We start from the raw sequence: 21980 nt of genomic DNA, 5'->3' as shown, positions 1-21980 counted from the left end.
TGAGTTCATTGAATAGTTACATAACTAGATTGAGTTAATCTTTTTTCCATCAAAAAGCTGCCCTGTTACACCAAAATTACATGATACTGTTATATAAAAAAAAAAAAAAAGCAACAGCTGAGAGTTTTTAGGTTTTTTTAAGGCCAAGAGAACAGTCTTCCAAGAAGACAAATTGTTTTCCAGCATAGCTGGAACATTTTCTTCCCTAGACCACTTTCTCCCAAATACTGCACCTTTAAATAAAATATGCAGGAGTGATTTATTGCTAAGTTCAATATCCAAAGTCATCACAGAAGTTCTATTTTATATTTTTGTTTTAAACTAGTCTCCCAGCAAAGTCTAAGGCATATTTATTTTGTTTCTTCCTGCTCTCCACTTAATCATTTATGATACCAAAGGCACAGGACACTTTCCTAGTGAAAATTTCATGAAGTGCATTCCCTTGATTTTGTGATTTTCAAAGGAAATATTTCTGCATTTCTCATTTTCTTATGATACTCAACAGTTACCAGCATGAATAATTTCTCGAAAACATAATGTCTGCCATAATACATGATTCTTAATTTCATATACAAAACATGGTGCTGCGCTGCCAGTATGCAGAATGTCCAGACTCAACTTTAGACTCCTAATCTAAATAAACTGAGTATTTAGACTGAATAACTCAAGATGGTGATTTCACTAACAGTGTAAGTTAAATGTCTGAATGACTGATACACTCTTCTTTTAAAAACTCAAGAGCTTAAAAATCTGCATCCGACCCGTAAAATATACTGATTACACTTAGGGAAGAAAATTACTAGGTGTCTGGCATTTATAAATCTTCCTCATTCAGCAAAATTAATTTTTAAACCCATTGAACTCAATTTTCTATACCACTTTCAAGTGAGGTACCTAGTTACTTACTAAAGTATAAATGAAGAAAATAAGTATTTCCAGAATATTCAAATGCTCTGCACACTGAACAAACACTCTAAACACTGCAACAGATTGCCTAGAGAGTTGTGGAGTCTCATCATTAGAGATATTCAAAGATCTTGTTGCATGTGCTCAAGGATGAGACTGCCTGAGCAAAAAGGCTGGACCAGATGACCCACCCTTCCAGCCTGACACATTCTGGGATTTCCTCCCTGTTTTGTAAGGTCCAGTAAAGCTATTTCTTCTTCTGTCACCCTGCTTTGGGATGAGATGGATAGGAATGAATCTCCAGTGATTAAACACAAACTAAATCAAAGGAACAGCACTGAAATACACTCTGCTCTTCAGTATGCAAAGGCAAACATCCATGCATAATTTAATTCTGTTTTCAGCAGAGACTGGGAAGTTCCACAGAAGAGCTCTAAAGATTAATGTGGAAGGGGCAAAAAACCCACAGTGGATTTCAGTTTACCTTTTGCCTTATTTTTCTTGCAAAGCATCCATATTTTCAGTTCTTCCCCACTAGTAGCACTTCTGCTATCTTCAGACCTACCCTTTAAAAGAAACAAACATTTAAATTACTGTAATGCTATCCATAAATGCTTTTTTAATAAGAAGAAATATGTTCCTAAATGTTGTTAGCTAGGAAAGTTCAACTCCACTTACCTTAGGTACCTCAAATGGAACAACCTGACCATTTTTCTCAAATATATCAGCAAGCAAAATTAGCGTTTTCTCACGAGGAACAATATTTTCTTCTTGAATTTTAGTCCAAATACTTTCAGCCTTTCCCCAGTCCTTGTTGCTCTCTGAAACAAGATTAATATCTTCAGATAAAAGCAAATTTAGAATATACATTCATATCTAAGGTGATTCAAAATGATGTCTTTGGAAAATAATTCATCAGTTTATCACTTACTTCTGCTTCATACAATCATCAGTTTGAAGTTTTCAACTATTTTAATACATAGAGGATGCCAGAAAAAAACCCCAAGGGTTATATGAATTTTCAGATAAATGAAAAATCACCTCAAAAGTAGTGCAGAAGTGATCAGCCCAGCTCATCAGTTCTATTGTTCTAGACTGTTAATTGAAATTTATATATGCATCACTGTACACAACTGCAAATAAACAGAAATCTGGACTTTGTGAAAGAAAACAGTTAACTACCATTTAACTACCTACAGCAGGTGATTTCCTGTTGCCTTTGTATTTTCTAGCTTTGCAGGACCAATTGTGAAGATTTATGACTCTCAGACACTACTGATTTACACCCTGGTAAAAATGAGCCCTCTAAAGCAGAAATAGCCTTCTCAATAAACTACCTTGGCTTTTTATTCAGATCAGGCTTAGTTCTCCCACTATACATGCAAATCTTTTAAATTCTTCACTGACTCTTCAAGAATCAGTCTATCCTCATAAGTGCAGAGCCAAGGTCAAAAGGTGATGTTTGAAAGCTGCAGCAATAGAATATCTGAGAACGATCAAATCCTGGATCATGTTGTTCAGAAAGACTCTTTGATCGCTACTGTTGGAGGCACCCAAACCTTTACTAAACAAGGCTATGATGTGAGCCAACTTTGGAGCTATCTTAGCTCCAGGAAACAGCCTAGGCTTAAAGTCCTGAGGTTTTCTCCAGCATAAATTATTCTGTGATAATCAAATGCCTTGTTTTCAACATTTTTGATTACTGCTTGGACTAAAAGGTAGGTTCTTTTTTATATGCCTAAAATAGACCTGAAGTTATGGTTTTGGTACACAATGACAGTACTACTGTAGTTGTGCATGGGGCAGCTTTGATAGGTAATCTAAAATGGTTGAAAGCAGGATTATGCATGGCTTTTGTCTCTCATGGTGACAGAAACCCACAAATGTTTTCCACTTCTTTGAATAGATGGAATTGGTTCTGTCTTCTGAAAGAAGACTGAAGATTTTGCATGACAGAATTTGATGAATTGTATCTTCTTAGATTCTCTTCCTAGCAGGCACACTGTCAGACTTAGTAATTGCCAGAGGTGAACAGGATGAGTGGGGAAATAGGAAGGTTCTCTCCCTGTTGAGAAAAGATTGATTTTCAGGCCTACTTGATTCTTGATGGTGAACCAGTATGTGTAAAGCCAGAATTAGGTAACGCTACTTTTTTTTTTGTTTTCTTTGAAGCTTTCCAAGGCTTCAGGAAATGAAAAAAAAAAGCAGCAAAATTCTTACAGGGGTCTCTGGTCATTCTTTTTTGTGCAAGTACTTCTGTCTTCTCCTGCAGTAGCTAAGTGCAGTGGGGAAGGGGCCTGGATCAATTGTCCTACCCAACCAAAAATATACATGGAGATACAATATACAGCCTAAAATTACTTCAAACTCAAAAGCAAGTTTTCCAGATATATCAAACTCCTGTAACAGCTCAATAATATATAGATATATGTACATGCATTACCGAAGTACACAGAAATCCCTGTAATGCTTTATGTCCCAATTTACTGTTTAGTGCTCCATACCCTATAGTGATCCATACCCAATCTTAACACAGTGTTTTTTCAGTACTTTAAGATAGATCTCCAAAATTTTAATCCTTTATAATATAGTATAATACACTGAATAACAAACCCGACATAGACTGAAAAACAAAGAAAAGAGGAATGAAAGTCTCATAGGTGCATCCTACACTAAGTCTGTAGCACAGAAATGAACTTCCAGTTTTAAAAACTGTTTCATGACTATAAACAATGCAAAAGCTAGATTGTGGATGGTGAAAAATAAGTAAATTTAAAAAATATATGCACCTTTTGGAACCAGATCTCATTACAGGAGACTCCTGATTATTATCAGTTAAGAAGATAACAGGAGAGCAGGTTTTCTTCTCTAAGCACATTGAAAGCAAAAACAGAATTAACTTTCAAATTATAAGACCAGACAATAGCATGCATTGGAAAACTTGTACTACATATGTCTATATTACATCCATCCATCCATCTACACACGCATACTCTGTACTAAGTAAGCATTCAGGTCTCCAGATGAAAAAAAAAAACCAAACCAAGCCCCTGACCTCTCCTCCCAGACAAGATGCCTCAGAAACGGTACCCAGATTAATTGTGTATCAAGATATAGCTTCTCTCCAGGGTTATGTCTCATCTCCAACCACAAAGTAAAACAGATTACAAACATGAAAAAGATCTCAAGCTCACTTACCACACAGTTCGAGCAGGTGGTAGTACATCTCATCTCTATCACATTCAAACAGATTTCGAGTTAATTCTACCAACTGTTCCAAAGTTTCCATCTTCAAAAAGAAAGAAGAACATAGTTATACCTCAGGCAGACAATTATTTTTCTTTATAGGTGCACATACATACTGTGTGCATTCAGCTAAAATAGTATTTCTGTTTAAGTACACACCAGCATTAAGTTCACCTCATCAGCCTGTCACATGCCTTTCACAAACATAAAAATCAAGAGAGAAAATATTTCAAAACAATTTTTGTTGGAGTAAAATGACAGTTCCATAGAACACACCATGAGTCACATACCTGTTTATTTAATATACACTTTTTTGCAAACCACTGCAATCTTCCAGAATGTGCTCTCAAGCCAGGAGTCTGTAAAATATTTCCACAAGAATACATTACTGCACATAGAACATTCTAAGGGAAAATAAACATAATATAGGTATTCATAACAAAAGTTCATAGCTTTTGTTTGTTTTGTGAAATCTAAATGAAACTACAAGCTCACAAATAATCATGTTAAGTTGCATTTATGACACATAAAAATTGTGGTCATCTTACACAAGACATTCTCCTTTTTGGTTCAACATTGCTGAAAGAGTTCATGTAAAATACACTTCAGATGAACTGAAATGTTAAATAACTTCTATCACCACATTAATAGGTGGTGCTACCTATAGTAATTCTTTTTATTACTCAAGGTAAAGAATTATACCAAATGTTTTCAAACTGTTTTCACAATGAAATATTTGCATTCAGCACCATTGCAACTTAGCAGCTAGAAAACCATGCTTCTGAACTGCACCATCACCATTTGGTGATGCCAATATACCATACAGATTCCAGATATAGTAGCTGTAGGGTAATTCCTACCCCAAAACAGAAGGCTCAAGATTTACTCTTAAGGCTAAGACAGTTAATGCTTGTCCTTAAGTGTGTGCACACAGAGAACTGTTGTGTAACTGTCAGCATGCCACAGTTCTTTCTGTTACTGACTTTCTCAGGTTGTGAGTTAGCTTATTCATTCCTTTGTTGTTTCAAGCAGACTGCAGCTACATTATACACGTGCTCAAAGAAAAGGTTTCAATCCTTAAAACTCCATCTGGCATAGAAAACCACACTGTGCCTTCCCAGCACCATATGCCATAATCAGGAGTTCCTCAACTTAAATAAATTCTTAAATAAAGAAAGGAAAATTTTTTGAAGAGACATGTCACTCCTTTTACCTACTCACATCCAACATACCTAAAAAAGGTTACAGCAAAATGTGTGCAAAGCATCCATAATTTTTACCTCTTGGCCTTCCCTCCCTCAGATACTCGGATTTCCTTGCTTTATAGTATGTTGTCTTGGCACAAATATAATTTACAGAGTGGACTCTGTTTTTCATTTCAAACATCCAGATTCACATTAATATAGCTTAAAGTAATTCCAAGGAAATGTCTGCTCACCCCCACAGAAAAACATGTGTTTTGACTCTTGAAGGCTTTTAGGTTTTAAGATTGTAAGAAATCTCTACAGTTTAAATGTGAAGGGCAACTTTAAAAATTTGAATGCCAGTTTGCACAAAAGAGGCAGCTTGAACAAAATGCTGTGAGAAATATTAAGGTTCAGTTGCAAAACAATGGAAACAATTACTATTGGAAATGTGAATTTACCTTCTCTCTTTTAAACACAGGTAATTTCCTTTTCCCATATTCTCCAAGCGCAGAATTACTACCCTTGAATCTTTCGGAAATAATTCAGCATACACCAGAAAACCAGCATGCAAAATTTCATTTAGTTTTAGTGAAAACTCCTAAATTCTGCTGAATATACAGGAAACAGTGTTCTGCAGAGTAAATGTTAGGCCATATAATCCCAGCAATCACCCAACCATTCTATGAAGTCAGCAAAGGGTTTGCGAAAAACAGGATGCTAATCCCACAGCTCCTCAACATGGAGCATCTCTTTGTGTTTAGCTGTACGGTTAGAATAGTCTCAGCCCAGAAGGTTACAGAAAAATTGTGGTTTCCCACATATTCCAAGTGGTATATATAAACACAGTTTTCCAGGTACATGCTTTTTTTCCAATTACTTCTTTGTCTGTATTTTCCCTCTCCCCACAGTTACATTTATAGGTACCTGTTCAGCGCTTTTTTAAACTGCTACCAAGTAGTTTCACATAAAAATGAAACTGAGCTAAAAACTAAGTCAAGAATTAACATCTTACACAACAGGCTCTTGAAACACAACAGGCTCTTGAAAATGAAAAAGAAAGAAGTATGTGGCTTGCATGTGTAGCTAATCCTCTTTAGGACATGGTAAAATTCAAATGCTGAATTCACTTACAACTTCCAATATCATTGCTGATCCGAATGCCAATGAACTCAACAGCTCGAAAGCTAAAAACTTTTTATAGTAAATCCTCTCCTGTTCAGAAATGATTGATGTGTCTGTCACTACAAGGACAGCTGAGTTATACAACAGATATCCTTGTGTTTCATTTTGAAATTGAGATGTGTTTTCACATACTGCAGGTCTCAATCATCAAAAGAACATCTAGGTCAGATTAACTAAATCTCTAGGGCTTGCCTGATAGTCCATATTTGTAGCTTATCCCTTACAATCTTAGGGAATTTTAAACATTGCATTTAGCAGCAAGTAGTATTTCTACAATACAGCAGACTAAAATAAAGAACAACAAAATGCAAGGAATCAAGGAAAAAAAGTAAAAAACTATAATTACTCTTTCAAATTCCCATTTACAGTTTTGATCTTGCTTGTTTCAGTGGACTAAAAAAAAATAAAAATATCTATATTGAGTCTTAGTGGTTTCTTTGTTTTGCTGGGCTTTTTTTTTTTTTTTGTTTCAGAGTCTCAAGCAATTCATCCAGCATATAAACCAAACACAGATTTCTGGTTTTTACATTCTTTTGAAATATAAAACAGTTGTACTGTACCAAATCAAACCTTGTTATGCTCTCTGGAACAGTAACTATAGAAGAATATAAAATGTCAGAAAACACAGCAATATTTTCCCTTTAGTGCTCTTCCACCCTCCAACTACCTGAGGTTCAGTGCATCACACTGGCTCTAGTAAGTTATTTCCATGAGCTCTTCTGGTTGCCCCTGAAACCCCTTCAGATTTATCACATCTTCTGGCAATGGGTTGCCTCCACGACCTTATGCAAAGAACAACCAAAATACTACCACTTTTGATTTGTTTCAGCCTAACTTCTACTACCTTCATTCAAAATCTCTGGATTTTGTATTAGAAGATGATATACAATTAATTTTTCTTTATTATCTCAATTTCATACTAATTTAATGATTAGTATATAAAATAATTCCCTGCTTCTTCTCTAGGCTAAGCAGAATTCAGCTACTTCACTGTATCTCTTATACAAATCAGTCCACAGTTTTGATCAAAATTAACATGTGATGTGATTCTTGGGTTGTCCTACACAGGGCCAGGAGTGGGACTCGATGATCCTGATGGGCCCTTCCAACTCAGCATATTTTGTAATTCTATGACAATTACACTTATTCTATACTTATACCCACACCAATTTACTCACTGATTCTACACCTTCACACACAGTAAAGAACACTAATCAGAAAGGGAAAAATATGCTGCATCTTCAGAAAAACTCTTGTCAAGCAGCACTCAATCATGCAAATGCAACAGTCCTAACACACTGAAACCATTTGATTTGTTCTCCTCCTCCTGAGAGCCAGTCACTTCAGACAGGTGATTGAAGGGGTCCAATCAGAAGATCTTCTGTACTAACATTTTTATTTAAGCTAATTTGTACCTATTACGGCTAAAAGAAAACACATTGTTTGCAAAAATATTGACCTGTCAGAGAGGAATCTATTAGAGGCTTTTTCAGATTTTTAAATAATGATAGAAATATTCAAATTCTGTTTACATTAGTATTCTGTAATTGCTACAGCCAGTAGAGCCACACTGGTTATTTTACTTTCAAAAAAGCTTTTCTAGCAAAAAAAAAATTTAAAAAATTACAGAAGACATATGAAAAGATTTATTTACTCCTCTCCACTTGCCTAAACTGAACTTTTTATCTTTAAACACAAAACCTACTTACAGAGAAAAACAACAAAAGACAACATATAGACCAGAAGCCCTGAGTTGTGTGCAAAAAGATGACTTTCAGCAAACTAAGAGTTGAGAACTACCCCAAAACAGTGCCACTTTTGCTGGATAAGGTTGCATAACTGATTAAGAACCAGCAGCAGCATTTTTCATTTGGCATATATGTGACATGAGATGGAGAGCTTTGGTTTTAACCTTCCAACACTGCACGTTCACAAATGACAAGTGAGTGCTGTTTGGCAAAATAATTCTTGCGTATACTAGTCGACTTATTCTAGCCTTTCATAACTTCACTGTGAATAACACATCAATTCTAACTATGCAAGTTGAACCCCGACCATTTTAAGTGGTTTACGTTTACTTCAACATTTCTGTATTTTCTTTGCAAAAAGTTCAGTCTTTTCTTATGGAAACAGTTCTACTATAATCACTAATTCAAACATATTGGAAAGAAACAGCAAAATTTTGTAGAAGTCATCCATGTTGCACTTTCTGATGGTATTCTTTGGAAGGATAGATCCATTCATTCCTCTCTTTGCGGCTAAAAAAGCCAGTAATAGTAAAAGACAGCTAATGCTGCTAAAGGAAGAAGAACATTTCATGAAGAGTTACATCAGCAGCAATAACAGACTTATGCTACCAGTACCAGAACCAGTTACTGAGATTTAGATGCCAAAGCAATGTCTTGCAGGAAAATGCATTACTTCTCCAAGCAGACAGCCTTGGGCAGACAGCTATAAGAACTGATGTGTGTCATTCCTAACAGCTCTCTCCAACGTAAGCATCAAGGAAAACAGAACACTTGATAAGAAGTTCTAAATTTAAAGACAGATTTTTCCCTGATTCCACAAAAATGTCTATCAAAACCTCACAAATTCCATACAGTTTTAATGAAGCCTGGGATATTTTTGCATAGCAGGCAATTTAAAAAAAGCTGTTTACAACACAAATACTGGATGTTTTCCTTGTGGCAGAAGTCCTCACTTCTACTAAGCAATGGGTGAACTTCTTAATCAGAAAGTTAGAACACATATAAAATTTCTGTACCTTATGTAGCCATCCTAGTGTAGTTATTGAATGAGACGATTAAAACGGTTTTACACTTCTATTATTTTTTTTCTCCTGCTGAACACTCCTTTACTTTCAAATAACCATGGATTAGTTTTTTAAGAATACCAACTAACACATTTACATTATTTTAAAAATTATCTTACATCTTGAGTTTATATGTATGCAGGTACACCACCTTGCTGTATTTCTCCCGCTACAGTCTTTACAGCCAAGTCTAAGTGAAGTATCATTGTTGAATATACAGGGGAAAAAAACCCTATTTTGATTATTGGCTCTGAATTTTTAAACAATAGTTCAGAAGCTCACAAAAGATCCAGCTTTAGAGACTGAGGGATCTAAAAATAATCTGTGCATCAAAAAGCATCTTGCCTGTTGCAATCATATCAACTGTCCAATAAAACATATTAGTGCTCTCCTAGCTCAGCTCTCCTTTAAGTCATTATACTATCAGGATGACATTACAGCTACGGCTGTCAATGGCTGTCAATGGAAGCAATATTTTTTCTGCAAGTTCATTTTCCACTTTGAAAAAAGTTTAGTTCTCAATGATTTAAAAAATGGTTTCTTTGGTGATGGCACAGAGAGACATCCTCACTCACTTTACTCCCTCTAAACAAAAGAAAATATTGCAAGCTCTCTAAAAAATGAGTGCTTTCTTTTCCTCTTTATAAGCAATTTTGCCCAGAAATAAATACGTCTAAACAAAATATGGCCCCCATAACATTGAATTCTTTAAAGACAAACTCATCTAAAATATGTGGACTCTTGTTCAACTTTTTTGGCAAGGGATAATTGTATGTAAGCTTGAAAACAACTATATCTGTAGCTTCGATATGTCTACTTTTCATTTTTGAAAATGAGGGCAAGTACTCTAATGTAATACTGGAATATCAAAATTTATGGGTTGCTCCACTGCAGGTGGAGCCTACTCAGCTACAGTATAGTTGATACTTTATTTGCAGTACCAGATATTTAATGAAACATAAAGGGACACATGTCTACACATCTATCCTCAGTAACTGTTCTCCTGAGACTGATGAGAATTCAAGCTCATGCTCTCCTTTCTGCCTATCCCACAATCACACAAAGTAGCAACCAGTCAACTTCTACTAGGTCAATTTTGATGTAAAAAGCAGCGGTAGTTCACAGAAAGAAAATACAAAGCTTACCCAGTCTCCACTGGGTAAGTTTGTACTGTTGGTTTGTGGCTTTTTTTCTTCCCAAGTATGTATTTGCTTCAAATACACTTCTGCCTGTTTCACAGTTCACTGACTTTACCAACCCAAGTATCTGTTGAGTAAATACTCATTTTCTTTATTTCAATTGATAGAGGAATATACGCAGCTTTATGTTAGGCAAACATTTAAAAAGTATCAGGCAATTTGATTATTTTCCAAAAATAATAAAAAAGTAGGGTAGAATTTTACAACTTTATCATCACTCAAGACAACTGAAACTGATGTACATTTAATTACTATTGGAATACTCTATTTACCAGTAAGTTTTCCAAGATAATTTGCACAGTGAAATATTATTACAAAAAAAAAATTAGTAGACATTCACAACCATAATCACACTGGAAGAAATGGTAACACAAAAATACACAAAAACTCTTGCTTAAAACAAAGTCCTGAAGGTTATCCTAGACTCAAAATAGAGCAAAAATTTGCCCTTGGCCTTGTAATGTGGTTTAACAGTGTAAGATGAATTTAAAAAAAGCATTATAAACCTCTTCCTTCTAACACAAAGTCCCTGGAGCTAAGAAAAGATGCACAGATTTTGCCATAATCCCACATTCTGAACACATTACCATCTTCCTTTTGGGAAGAAATTTTTTCAGTAGTCCTCTCCTTTACCAAATTTACGTATTTGAAACAGATCTCTTCCCTGTAAGAAAGGAATACTTAAAAACTTCTAAATAACATGCACTGAACTAGTAAGCACCCTTTTTTAAATTAACCCACATACATCTTTGCATGGAAAGAAAATCCAACTTCACTAATAACTAACTGCATCAGAATCCAGTTTCAGAAGGAGAAGTAATGATTTTATTGGACTAACAGGACTGAATAGCAAGAATTTTAAAACAGAATCTTTTCTTATAATTATAGGACTTGCATGCTTTAAAGCTCTTTCCCCTCCATCTCAGTTGTATACAGTTACTCTAATAAAAGCTATTACACCCCCTACAAACTATTCCTAAATCTCAGACCACCATTATCTAATACAATCTTGTTCACAAACATTTAAATTTTGTTTTAATCACCTTCACTTTTTTCTCAAGAGGACCAGAAATAAGTCTTTGTAAATAAATTCAGACACTAGATATAACCATCACTAAATTACACACAACCCATGCACCCCCCTCGCTCCCTCAACCCTGCTGTCACAAATCAAGAAAGCATCTTCTCCTGGTAGTTCATCTCCAGCATAAAATCAGCAGGACTCAATTTTATGATGCAGACTCTTAAAAAAAGCAATCTGGATGAAAGAAGGTTGTAATCTCTCAATATCATGTAGAAATATTCTCATTGTTTTTATGGCAGATTAAATCCAATGGCAACTGGTATCTTGAGGTCTGCTGACAACGAATGTCACAATTCTTTGCTTAAATCTATTTACCTCCTAAATTAACTTGACATCTGTTGTTAGATATATTCATGCACACTAAACTCATCCAAACCAGTTCTTTTGTCCGGTCCCAGATTGCAGCAGCAAATGTCTTTTTTTACATTTCTTCACAATGGAACACACTTCATTAAATTACTTCATTACCATTTGTCCCTGAATTCTTCACACTAATGTCTAAAGATATGTGGGATATGGTATGATAAATTTAATTACTAAATATAAACAACATCTTTAGTATGAGAGTAGATGGAAATAGTACTACACTTGATTAAAATCTGGTTCCAAGAATTCTGAAGCCATGCGCTTTCCCCTAGCCATTTTCAAGGAAGGCTCCTCTAGTGGAGGACAAACAAAATACACAGGTTGAACTTCTACTAAAAAACTCTGCTACATAGTTCTGAGATCTTTCCCTGTATTCCAATCCTCTTTGCCTTCATTTCCAGCAAAACCAAAACCAGAGAAGAAATAAGAGCTTTTACTCTTTCACTGAAGGAGCAAATTAAAAGCTGTTATTCTAACAGCTGATGTGATTTGATCTTAAAAGATTTCAATAGGCATCTGCCAAACAACACGAAGACACTGGAACACTGCTACCAACTCCTACTTCTTATCAGAGGACTACATATGCTCCCAACTAAAAATACAAGTGACCTGATACTTTTCTGAACATAGCATTGTTTGTTGGATTTCAGTAAGTATTTTGCTGTACAATGAAACTTGATTTAGTGTGCAATGATTTTATTGATACAGTGCAGAAATGGTTTAACAACAGTTTAATACCTTGCCTGTTCAGTCACAGCAATGAAATGTTAATTTCTTCTGCATTAAAAGTTGGTTCAGACTCTCAGTAAGCAGATTTGTAGATGGGCTTTGCTTGACCCTCTGCAGCAGGACTGTTACAGTACTGAACGAGACACAGATCTTTTCAGAAAAAGCCAAGAGTGGACATAGGCTGCACTACACACTAATTCAGTGGGTATTTAAATAGCTGCATTCAGCACGAGTAAATGAGGGAAAAAAAGTGAGTCAAGAAATAGTCTACTATCATGAATGCAAAACAGCTGCAAGTTAAGAGATCTTGGTGAAAGATTCAGAGATGACCAAAATATTAAATCCAACAAAAATGGCTGACATCAACTATTTTTTAACTACTCTGAGTAGTGAAATTTGTAAACCACTATGCAGTATGAAAACAGAGTAACAGGTGAAAAAAGGAGTAAGTAAATTCTTCCAAGGTGGTGTAACATTCCCTTTTTCACTCCTACTCTTCTGGATGACCTTCCCATTAGCCTAGATCTTAAGCATCTGGTAAATAAAGTGGCAATCAACAGCTGAGTAAACAAAAGGGACTTTTAACTGTCCAGTACAGGCAACAGGTAGACCCTAGAATATTCTTTTACCATTCATATACCAGACTTAGAAGAACATAAGGTCAAACAATTCTTCTAGATTCTCTCCACATAATTATATAAGACCTCTCTCCAGGAGGAGATCTGATTAAATACTTTTGAAATAAGAAAACATTTTAGAGGATAGGTAAAGTATTTTTTAGAAGGTACTTCTTCCCTAATCCTATTTATTGAAAATCCCATCCCTTTCTTTTAGCCTTCATTAGTTTTAATGTAGTTTAGTTTAGTTAAAGGCAAAACATACTGACCTAATTTTCTTCCTTTTTTCTTTAGGAAAAACAGCATTCAAGGACAAAAGGCAATTAAGCTGCCTTTCTCAGTAAGGGAAAAAAATCCTAAGTATCCAGAGCTAGATTTGGTGACATAGAAGTCATGCTGTGCCAATCCAAGGGAAAGCAAGCTAGTATGCGACCTTGTGGTAAGGGGCAAGAAGAGAGATGAGCCAAGTTCATTTTGGAGCTAACTTACCAGTTGAGGTGCAATTAAGAAGACTAAATAACGTCTTGATGTACTACTACAGCACGCATTGGTAGAACTTGTTTTCAGTGCAAAGCCAAACAGCATCCATCAAGACAACTTCTGGGGCTCAGGAATCTCCAAGCACAGCTTGAATAAAATAGACTTACACTTAACAAAGCAGCCAAGGCTACCTTATCTGTAGCTTTGTCTCTGAGAACAAGACTTTAAAGTGTTTAACAAGGCAACTCAACAATACTGCAAACTGTTACCTTATCACACAAACCCCATGATGCCTCAGAAACAGCATTTCCCCCACAATTTTCTCAAACACAGTTTCTATTCCAGTCAGCATTGCCTCAGAAGAGACTCCCACTACCAAACTACCACATGCTGCAGTCTAGCTGTTCTAGAATTGGTCAGACAAATCCTTTGCCTCATCTCCTGTGTATTTCCCTTTCATTGCCTCTCACACTCTCATTCTCTGATTAGTCTTTGTTTTATTCCACCAAGCAGATAAGGTCCAGAGCTTTCAGCTTTCTCATTATATCTCATAACATGATCTTGCATATATATGCATTCACAACACATTTGTGGCCAGATAATGTAACATACACAAGTCTGACCTGATTTTTATAATCTCACTCAAATCTTACCCTTCGTCCTTTGCCAGTATTGTCACCCACTTTCATTTTACCAAAGATCTGAGATTTAGGAGTTATTTTTTCATTCCTGGGGCTTTGAGTTCCAAGTTTTTCAAAGCAGCACTTATCCCTAAGTTTCACAAAAGCATCTGGTGTACCTCTAATTTCTAAAAATAGCAAGAGCAAGCAGAGACAGTGGTCTCCAGCGAGTAAAAATCCCATTTCAGCAACCATATCCTCCAGCGTTCTTTTCCTTAGCTCTCTTCCCAGCTTTATTACTATTCTTTTAGATATCCCTTACAAATTCCATAGATATTGTCAAAAACAAACAATATCATTAAAATTAATTGACCATCATAATCAGCATTACTTGATTAAAGTATATGCTTAAAGGTACATGCAATAGCACCTAAAAGAGAAAGCAGCACCAAGTAATCTCCTTCACTGAATATTATTTCACAAGCAAAGATAGAAAAATAATCAGAGATGACCATCAAGAGAAGTAATTTAGTCACAAAACCCACCGGACTAGAGAAAATAATACACATACACGTCATTTTTTATATACATATACACCATTTCACATACCGATTAAGGCTTTTGCTTCCCAAAAAATCAAAAATCAAATAGGAACTTATGTTTTAAAACAATACAAACAATTTTCTTCTTCAGCAAAATATCAATTATAAGATTTCTGTCCTCCCCTTTTGGAAACAATTTCTTTGAAGGTACTTAACATATTGTGACATAACAAAAGCATACTTAAAATATTATGCACTATATAGTAATTGATTTAACACTTTTTCCAGTAGTAAAATACATGCATACTATCCCTAGATAAAAACCTACACTACTAAAAATTCTGTAATTTAAATCAGCTCCTCCTCCACTACATAAACAAAGCTCTAATTCATACTTCATAGAAGTTAGATAACAATACTTTAGATAGCAAAAAGGCAGGAAAACTTCCATTTCATCTCCAGATATTTAGTGTTCAGATTTATGCTTAAACATACTTATGTGGTTAGTAGTAACTTGTGATCAATCACCAAATACTGGATACCTGCAAGGAGAGTCTGGCATGTTTTAAGAAAATGACAAGAGTCTCTGAAGGCTCTGAAGCCCCGGCAATTTGATAACTTGCTTATTATCCTATTAACAATTGCTGAGCTCCAGATACCAACACGGATTATGAGAAATTAAATTCCAATATCAATGAAAGATCAATATCAAATCAATTAAATCACATGACGTAACAGTTTTGTTAATTTAGCTTTAATTTTACTTCAAAATCTCAAATTTCATACTTTTACCTCCCATATGCTTTAATCACTGTTAAAAAAAACCTCAACTCCTCAGTGTCATCTGTCATCAGGTACTGATATTTCTGTTCTTGTGCATTCTAAGATTTGAGCTCCAAAACACCCTCTCAAAACAAAAATTCCAATGTTTCGACACTGTGCTTAGCAATAGCCACACATCCCACAACAGGACAGTATTGTTCCACCACAGACAAACGAACAGATTTTCAGTTAAGACTTTTTAAATGCAAGAATTCCATTAGACAATTCAAGCAGGATAGCTGATATTTCAGATACTCTAAGGGGAACTAGGAGAAAAAGCATTGTTTATCTCAGGAAGGAAAAAAACCCCCAAAAATAAGGTTAGAGTTGTGTATGTGCATAACACAAAAATGCTGAGGACAAACTATTACTTCTTCTGCAAGATGCCTCCTTCCATAAATTAAGTGGAAAACTTATGCAGTATTTTAAAAACATACAACTGTGTTAAGAAGAAAAAATAATCACAATCTGGGCAGACTCTGCAGCTGCCCCTTTGACTTATCAATTTCAGTAAGCACAATTTCAATCAAGTCTAGATAAAATATACTAATCCTAAATAGACCAAGTTTGTCACCTACCACTTCCTATAAGCAGCTTACTATCCTGAAAAAGGAAGAGAGAGAAGAAATGCTAAATTAAATGCCAAACAGTAGCAGACAGCGCTTGTTTGGCTGATTAACTTGTAGACAAGCATTACAAATAAATCTGAGCATGGTCTGCAGCAAATTAAATTCCAGTGCTTTTAAGAACAAAGAATTCCTTCGGAAAGAGGATTAGCAACTTTACACCCAGGAAAGCCAGTTTAATTTAATTGTTCCACAATCCGATATTTAATATGCAAATATCATTTTGATATATAAGAGCAAATTTGAAAAAGTGAGGAAACAATTTCAATGTACAAGACAACTGTCTCTCTTCTGAATTGTAATTATACAAAATAAAGCTGGCCAAGAGCTTTTTATTACTGGGATTGCATTCTATTAACATGAATCGGAACAAGTCTAATTAAAGGTTAAAAACTTTGAATGTTTCTAATTAAGAGTCTAAATAGCTGCACGATTAGAGTACTATAGTTAAAATCCCACCTCGATGACCTTCTTGGCCTCTTTGTATTTTCCTGTTTGCAAGAAGGCGAAGAAGAGATCGTAAAGAGCCATCATGTCACCATATTCTCTGCTTATAAAATCTGAAACTGAAGACAGAATAATACTCATTTACTCAATATATTGAAGTATTTCAACATTTATGTCAGACATTCCTAATACCAATATTTTCCAAGCCTCATAAAAGAGCTATAATGAGCTATATATTGAGCTTATATAACCTATAAAAGCTACAGGGGGATAAATTTTGAAACAAACAAAATTATTATAATGCATGACATAATTTGTTGTAGCTCTGTGGTTGAACATAAAATGTTTTTCTGTTTATCTGCACTACATTTTGCTCTACATTCAACAAAACAGACTATATTGGCATGCTCTGCTCATAGAAAGTGAAGAGATACGGTTTGTGAACTGCTCAGCTATTTGAAAAACAGATGTTTTGTTATTGTGTTTAGTTTCTATTAATTTGTTTCTCAACAGTAACATACATAGCTAGAACAAGTATTAGCACTAATCTCAGAGTTCAATGATGTAGTATACAAACAAAATTCTATGTTTAAAATTACAATCAATTTTTCAATCTGAAGAATGCAGACATGGTATTAGTGCTTTAAAGTTATCACATATAAAGCCATACTTTTTTTTCTTTCAGTTGAAAGAAACTATGCAGAAATCCCAGAAGAAAACCCCCCCGAAAACACTTCATATTAGCAGACAGCATTCAACATGCAACTAACCCTTTTGCAGAAGATCAGCATCTCCTTTTTCTACCAGTTTACAGTAGATGTTATGAAGTTGAAGAACTTTACCATACTTCTTGTAACAGCTGATTAAAGCTTCCAGAGCTGCAGGCATGTCATCCCTTGTGGAATGAAACAAAATAAGAATAAAAACATTTCGAGCAGCAGCAATGCATGCTGAAACTACTTGAACCTTGAAAATTTCACAGAAAATTAATTTAGCAGCCTATAATCCAAGTCTTTATTCCACCCTCAACTCTTATGATTTTTGATTCCATGACCACTGTTCACTACAAATTTGTCAAAGGTGGGAATGCTTCTCAGCATTAGAAGCACTTAATTTTTGAGCAATATCAAGTTATGCTATGTCCTATCTTGACAAAACCCAAACTCCATGCAAAATTCACTCAAGTGTTTAACAGCTTTATTTTTCCCATTTGTAAGTAATACCATGTACACTATCACATCTATGTCTGTGTTTAGGCATTTCCAAGTTTTAAGTTCTTCCCAATTATTTCCACAATATTTTGTCTCAGTATAGATCACCAGAGTTAAGATAACCACAGCTCATAAGATTGCTTTATACTAGTTTTACACCTTAACAGAGTGCCTGTGAATCATCTGTTGATGTCCATTCCAGCACAATAGAAAGGTTATAGCATTATTCCATTCTATATGAAAATCAGACTACAACAGATACTTTCTACTTTAAAAAACACAATTTTTGCAGTTAATTCAACAAAATATAGTATGGTACCAAAATCTGCTTTATGCTGGCCTATCCATGCCACAGAGGCATGGCACTAGTGTAAATCCATGTAGTAGTAAGTGTGCAAGACAGCCTTAATGCATTTCATTTAGTCAGAAGCCTTTGAGCAGCAAGTAGAAGTAACACACAGAATATTTCCATTTTTGGTACCTCAACTCTTCACTGAATTTTCCCCCAAGTATACACTATTAACACCTTCAGAAATACACGTTACAAAATGCAAAACTGAAAAGTCAAAAAATCAATCACGGGAACAACAAATGTAAAATAACCTTCCACACTGTGTAACCAACTGCACTTAATCATCTGCTGCAGACCATTTTTTTTCAAAGGATTAAAACCCAATCTTGAAACAAAACCAAACAAAACAAAGCAAAACCACTGGAAACAACCAAGGACAACCACACAAACACTGGTAAAGCAATATGTCATGTTATTCTTTGAAGGGTAAGGTTTAAGCTGAAACAAACCAAGACCATGTACACAAAATATAAGTAGCCACACAGTCAGTAAGACTGCATTTTAGATTTCAAGAGCCTTATGTGATAAGGGTGATACAAGTTACCAAAGGAAAAAGAAAAATTAAAAAATTCACCTAACAGCAGCTGAAAGGCTGTCTTGAAATACTCATTTAACATTCCCAAAGCAACCTTATTTTTCATCAACAAGCCCTAATAAATCATTATATTACTGTTAAAACAAGCCCAATTCAGCTGTCCTCTCCTCACATTGCATTTCTTGTGCAGCACAGCTTTTGCTTTTTCAAAGAATGAACTATCTAAACTTCTATGTACTACTATCATTATCTAGGCTAATAATTTTAAAATTTTTAACACTAAAACACAGAAGAAGAATTCATTTTATTCAGTACTACTGGCATTCTTTAAAAGAACCTAAGATGATGGATTTCTACCTTATCCCCCTTACTGAGCCCTGTTTACAGTGCATCTTCTGGCACCCCATGGAGTCATTTGAATTTTTGTCATTTGGGGTGAAGACTAAATTACAGGTTAATTTCAAAACTGCAAGTAGATGTTGCAGGCTAGATTACTGTCATAAAAGCGAAATACTATGGTAGTTACCATAGTCAGATATAAAGATTTATATAATCAGTATTTTTCTCCTGCTTTAGATGCAAGTTCAGTTAACATCTAGAAAAAAAAACAGTTTTACAGAAAACTACTCAATTTCTAAGGAGGCACAACAACATTTATACATTCAAATTCAAGTTTTCAGTGATAAATCTAGCTTTTCAGACTGATGCTCAAACAGCTATAGTATTGTCTCAGCTGTATTCCTAAAGGATTAAAGTGACTGTTTTTAGGTCAAAGCTATCAATAAATGAATGAATAATTGGAATGTCATTCAAGCAGTAGCGTTAAGAGTTTTCTAGCCTCTACATGTATACTTCTGAAGGCATTAATACTGAACACGCAAAGAAAAAAGTCAGCAAAGACCTGAGACAAAAATAGATGGAAATATTATACTCATTACTGGGACTCAAAGGGGCTGAATAAGTCTGCTTTTAATGAGTTCTGTATCTTACACACTGTTGTATTGTTACAACTGTTTTGGATCTACTGAAATCCGATGTATTTGCTCAGTTGCATTCAATCAACAAACCAGCCATCCACAGTTTACTAGAGAATGGAGTTTATAAAACATAAATGCTGAAATTGGCAAAGACAAATATAAAACAATAAAACATAGAAAAGTTCAGACTCCACAAAGAAATTGTTGGTACCACTACTGCAAAGAAAAAAATGATCAAGCTTATTCTTGTACTTGAGCTTCTATGATTTAACAATCTGCAGTATTTTTTAACTGTCACAAACTGCAGTTAATTCCAAGTACCCGTAGCTACTTTTGTACGCTTTTAGAAAATTAAAATAAGGAACTCACTGTAGGTTTCAAATTTCAAGTAGAGGTAACATTTTAATGTGTTTCTTGTAAAGATTATAATAAAAAGAGCTGCACAAAATAGAATTTCTACATTTTAAGAAAATGCTATTTAGACATAATGATTTTAAACTGACAAACAGCTGTATATTTAAAAGTCTTTCTGTAAGAAGTTATGCATGTCAAACACCCTTTTATCCTCCCAAAGGATACTTACTACTCTAAGACATTAAACATCTTGTCTAAAATTACTATTTAATCAATGTGGTTCAAGTCAAAAAGGAAAAAAAAGCTCATATACTCATAGCCATGTTGGAAAAATCAGATTTTCAGCGTCAGTTTGGAATAAACAGTATTTAAAGTGTGAACATAGATGATCCGTGCTTCATTTTGAGTTGGTCAGATACTACAGCTTTAAGTCACTCACCAATATTATCTGTTCAGGACTAAGACCTGTTCCACTTAAAGATTAGGCATATTTTTCTGGCACTTTGAAACTTGCTCTTTTAAAAGAGAAGATACATTATTATTTCTGAATGACAGAAGAAGCCTCAGCCACCAGTACATTCTGCTTGGCCCAGAAGAGTCCTACTTTGGCATTATTTTCCACCTAAAGTGATGCTCGGATTAAGACAACAAGTTTTTTGATCCTTTTGGTTTCTGTTTAGAATGGCTATGAAGTCCAAGGTACTATGGGTCCAATCTTCCAAAATACTTGTATGGGCAATTTTAATCACACAAAGCTATCTGAAGAGCCAAAATTACCCAGTTGTCAGAAGGTTTGCAGGACACACTCTGCAGCAGGACTGGCTATACCATGACTGGACATTTTAGCCTCCCTCACTTTCAACAACCCTCTCCCATCTAGCTTTAAGAATGCAGCACTAAATCTAACCCTTTTACTTGTAATAAACAACCTTCCCAACCAGAGAGTCTGCCTTATAAAATAAGACTCCAAATATTGATTTTAATTGGAATGAAGTGCTGCAACATTATGCATAAAGCTTTAGTGAAGTGGCAATTTACCTAAGGGGTTTACTGATTGTAAAGCTCTCAAAACTGAAATCACTAGAGAGGTAGAAAGAAAAAAGGGACTCTCTGGGGTGGGGGTGGAGGGTAGTCTGGTAAAACAAATCCCTCTCTACAAATCTGAAGCAGATGTTAGTGTAGAGGGAAGTCAATTCAGCAAGGTACAATCAGCTTTACAAAAATTATTCTGTTAAAAGAGAACGGGCTCTTGAAAGAGCTAAATGTGCTTCTGTTCATTTGCTGTACTAAGGAATCTTCAAGGAGACTGGTGTTGCAATTACAACTAATCCTCCCCAAAAAATTAACTGTGTTGAAGGCTTTGTAATTTCCCTAGGTACAATTTAGCTGTCACTTACTTTAAAATTTACTCAAACATGCGTTCCGAACAGCACTAACTTCACATGTCAAGTGCTTTCCAGCCAATTGAGTCTAAACTGGAAGTCGGTGTTAAACAACTGAATGATTAGACAAGATAGCTCATTTCCCTGCTCTTTTGTTCAGAATAAAATGCCACATTTACATTATCAGACTCAACAGGATTTTCTGACAGAGGGAGAAAAAACCCTAGTGAACACTGTCCATAGCAAGCACATGAAGCCTGTCATTTACCAATCATCCTTCAAAAAGCAATAACCATGAATGTAA

General features: G+C 35.1%; 1 protein-coding gene across 2 annotated transcripts in view; it reads right to left on the bottom strand.

Annotated features, from left to right (window-relative positions):
- The window catches only part of LRPPRC (leucine rich pentatricopeptide repeat containing), an 86807-nt gene that overhangs the window by 20095 nt on the left and 44732 nt on the right, over positions 1-21980 (bottom strand). For both annotated transcript variants that reach the window (XM_023922757.2, XM_086878439.1), the window contains exons 24-29: positions 17636-17760; positions 16878-16984; positions 4443-4511; positions 4105-4195; positions 1585-1727; positions 1391-1472 (exon numbers count right to left, since the gene is read on the bottom strand). In XM_023922757.2, the coding sequence (XP_023778525.2) occupies positions 1391-1472; positions 1585-1727; positions 4105-4195; positions 4443-4511; positions 16878-16984; positions 17636-17760 (617 nt within the window). The remainder of the gene's footprint in view (positions 1-1390; positions 1473-1584; positions 1728-4104; positions 4196-4442; positions 4512-16877; positions 16985-17635; positions 17761-21980) is intronic.

This window comes from Cyanistes caeruleus, chromosome 2 (genome assembly GCF_971803275.1).
Source record: "Cyanistes caeruleus chromosome 2, bCyaCae1.hap1.1, whole genome shotgun sequence".
Taxonomy (NCBI): Eukaryota; Metazoa; Chordata; class Aves; order Passeriformes; family Paridae; genus Cyanistes; species Cyanistes caeruleus.
The sequence above is the reverse complement of the archived record's forward strand: the minus strand, read 5'-3'. Positions and strand labels throughout refer to the sequence as shown.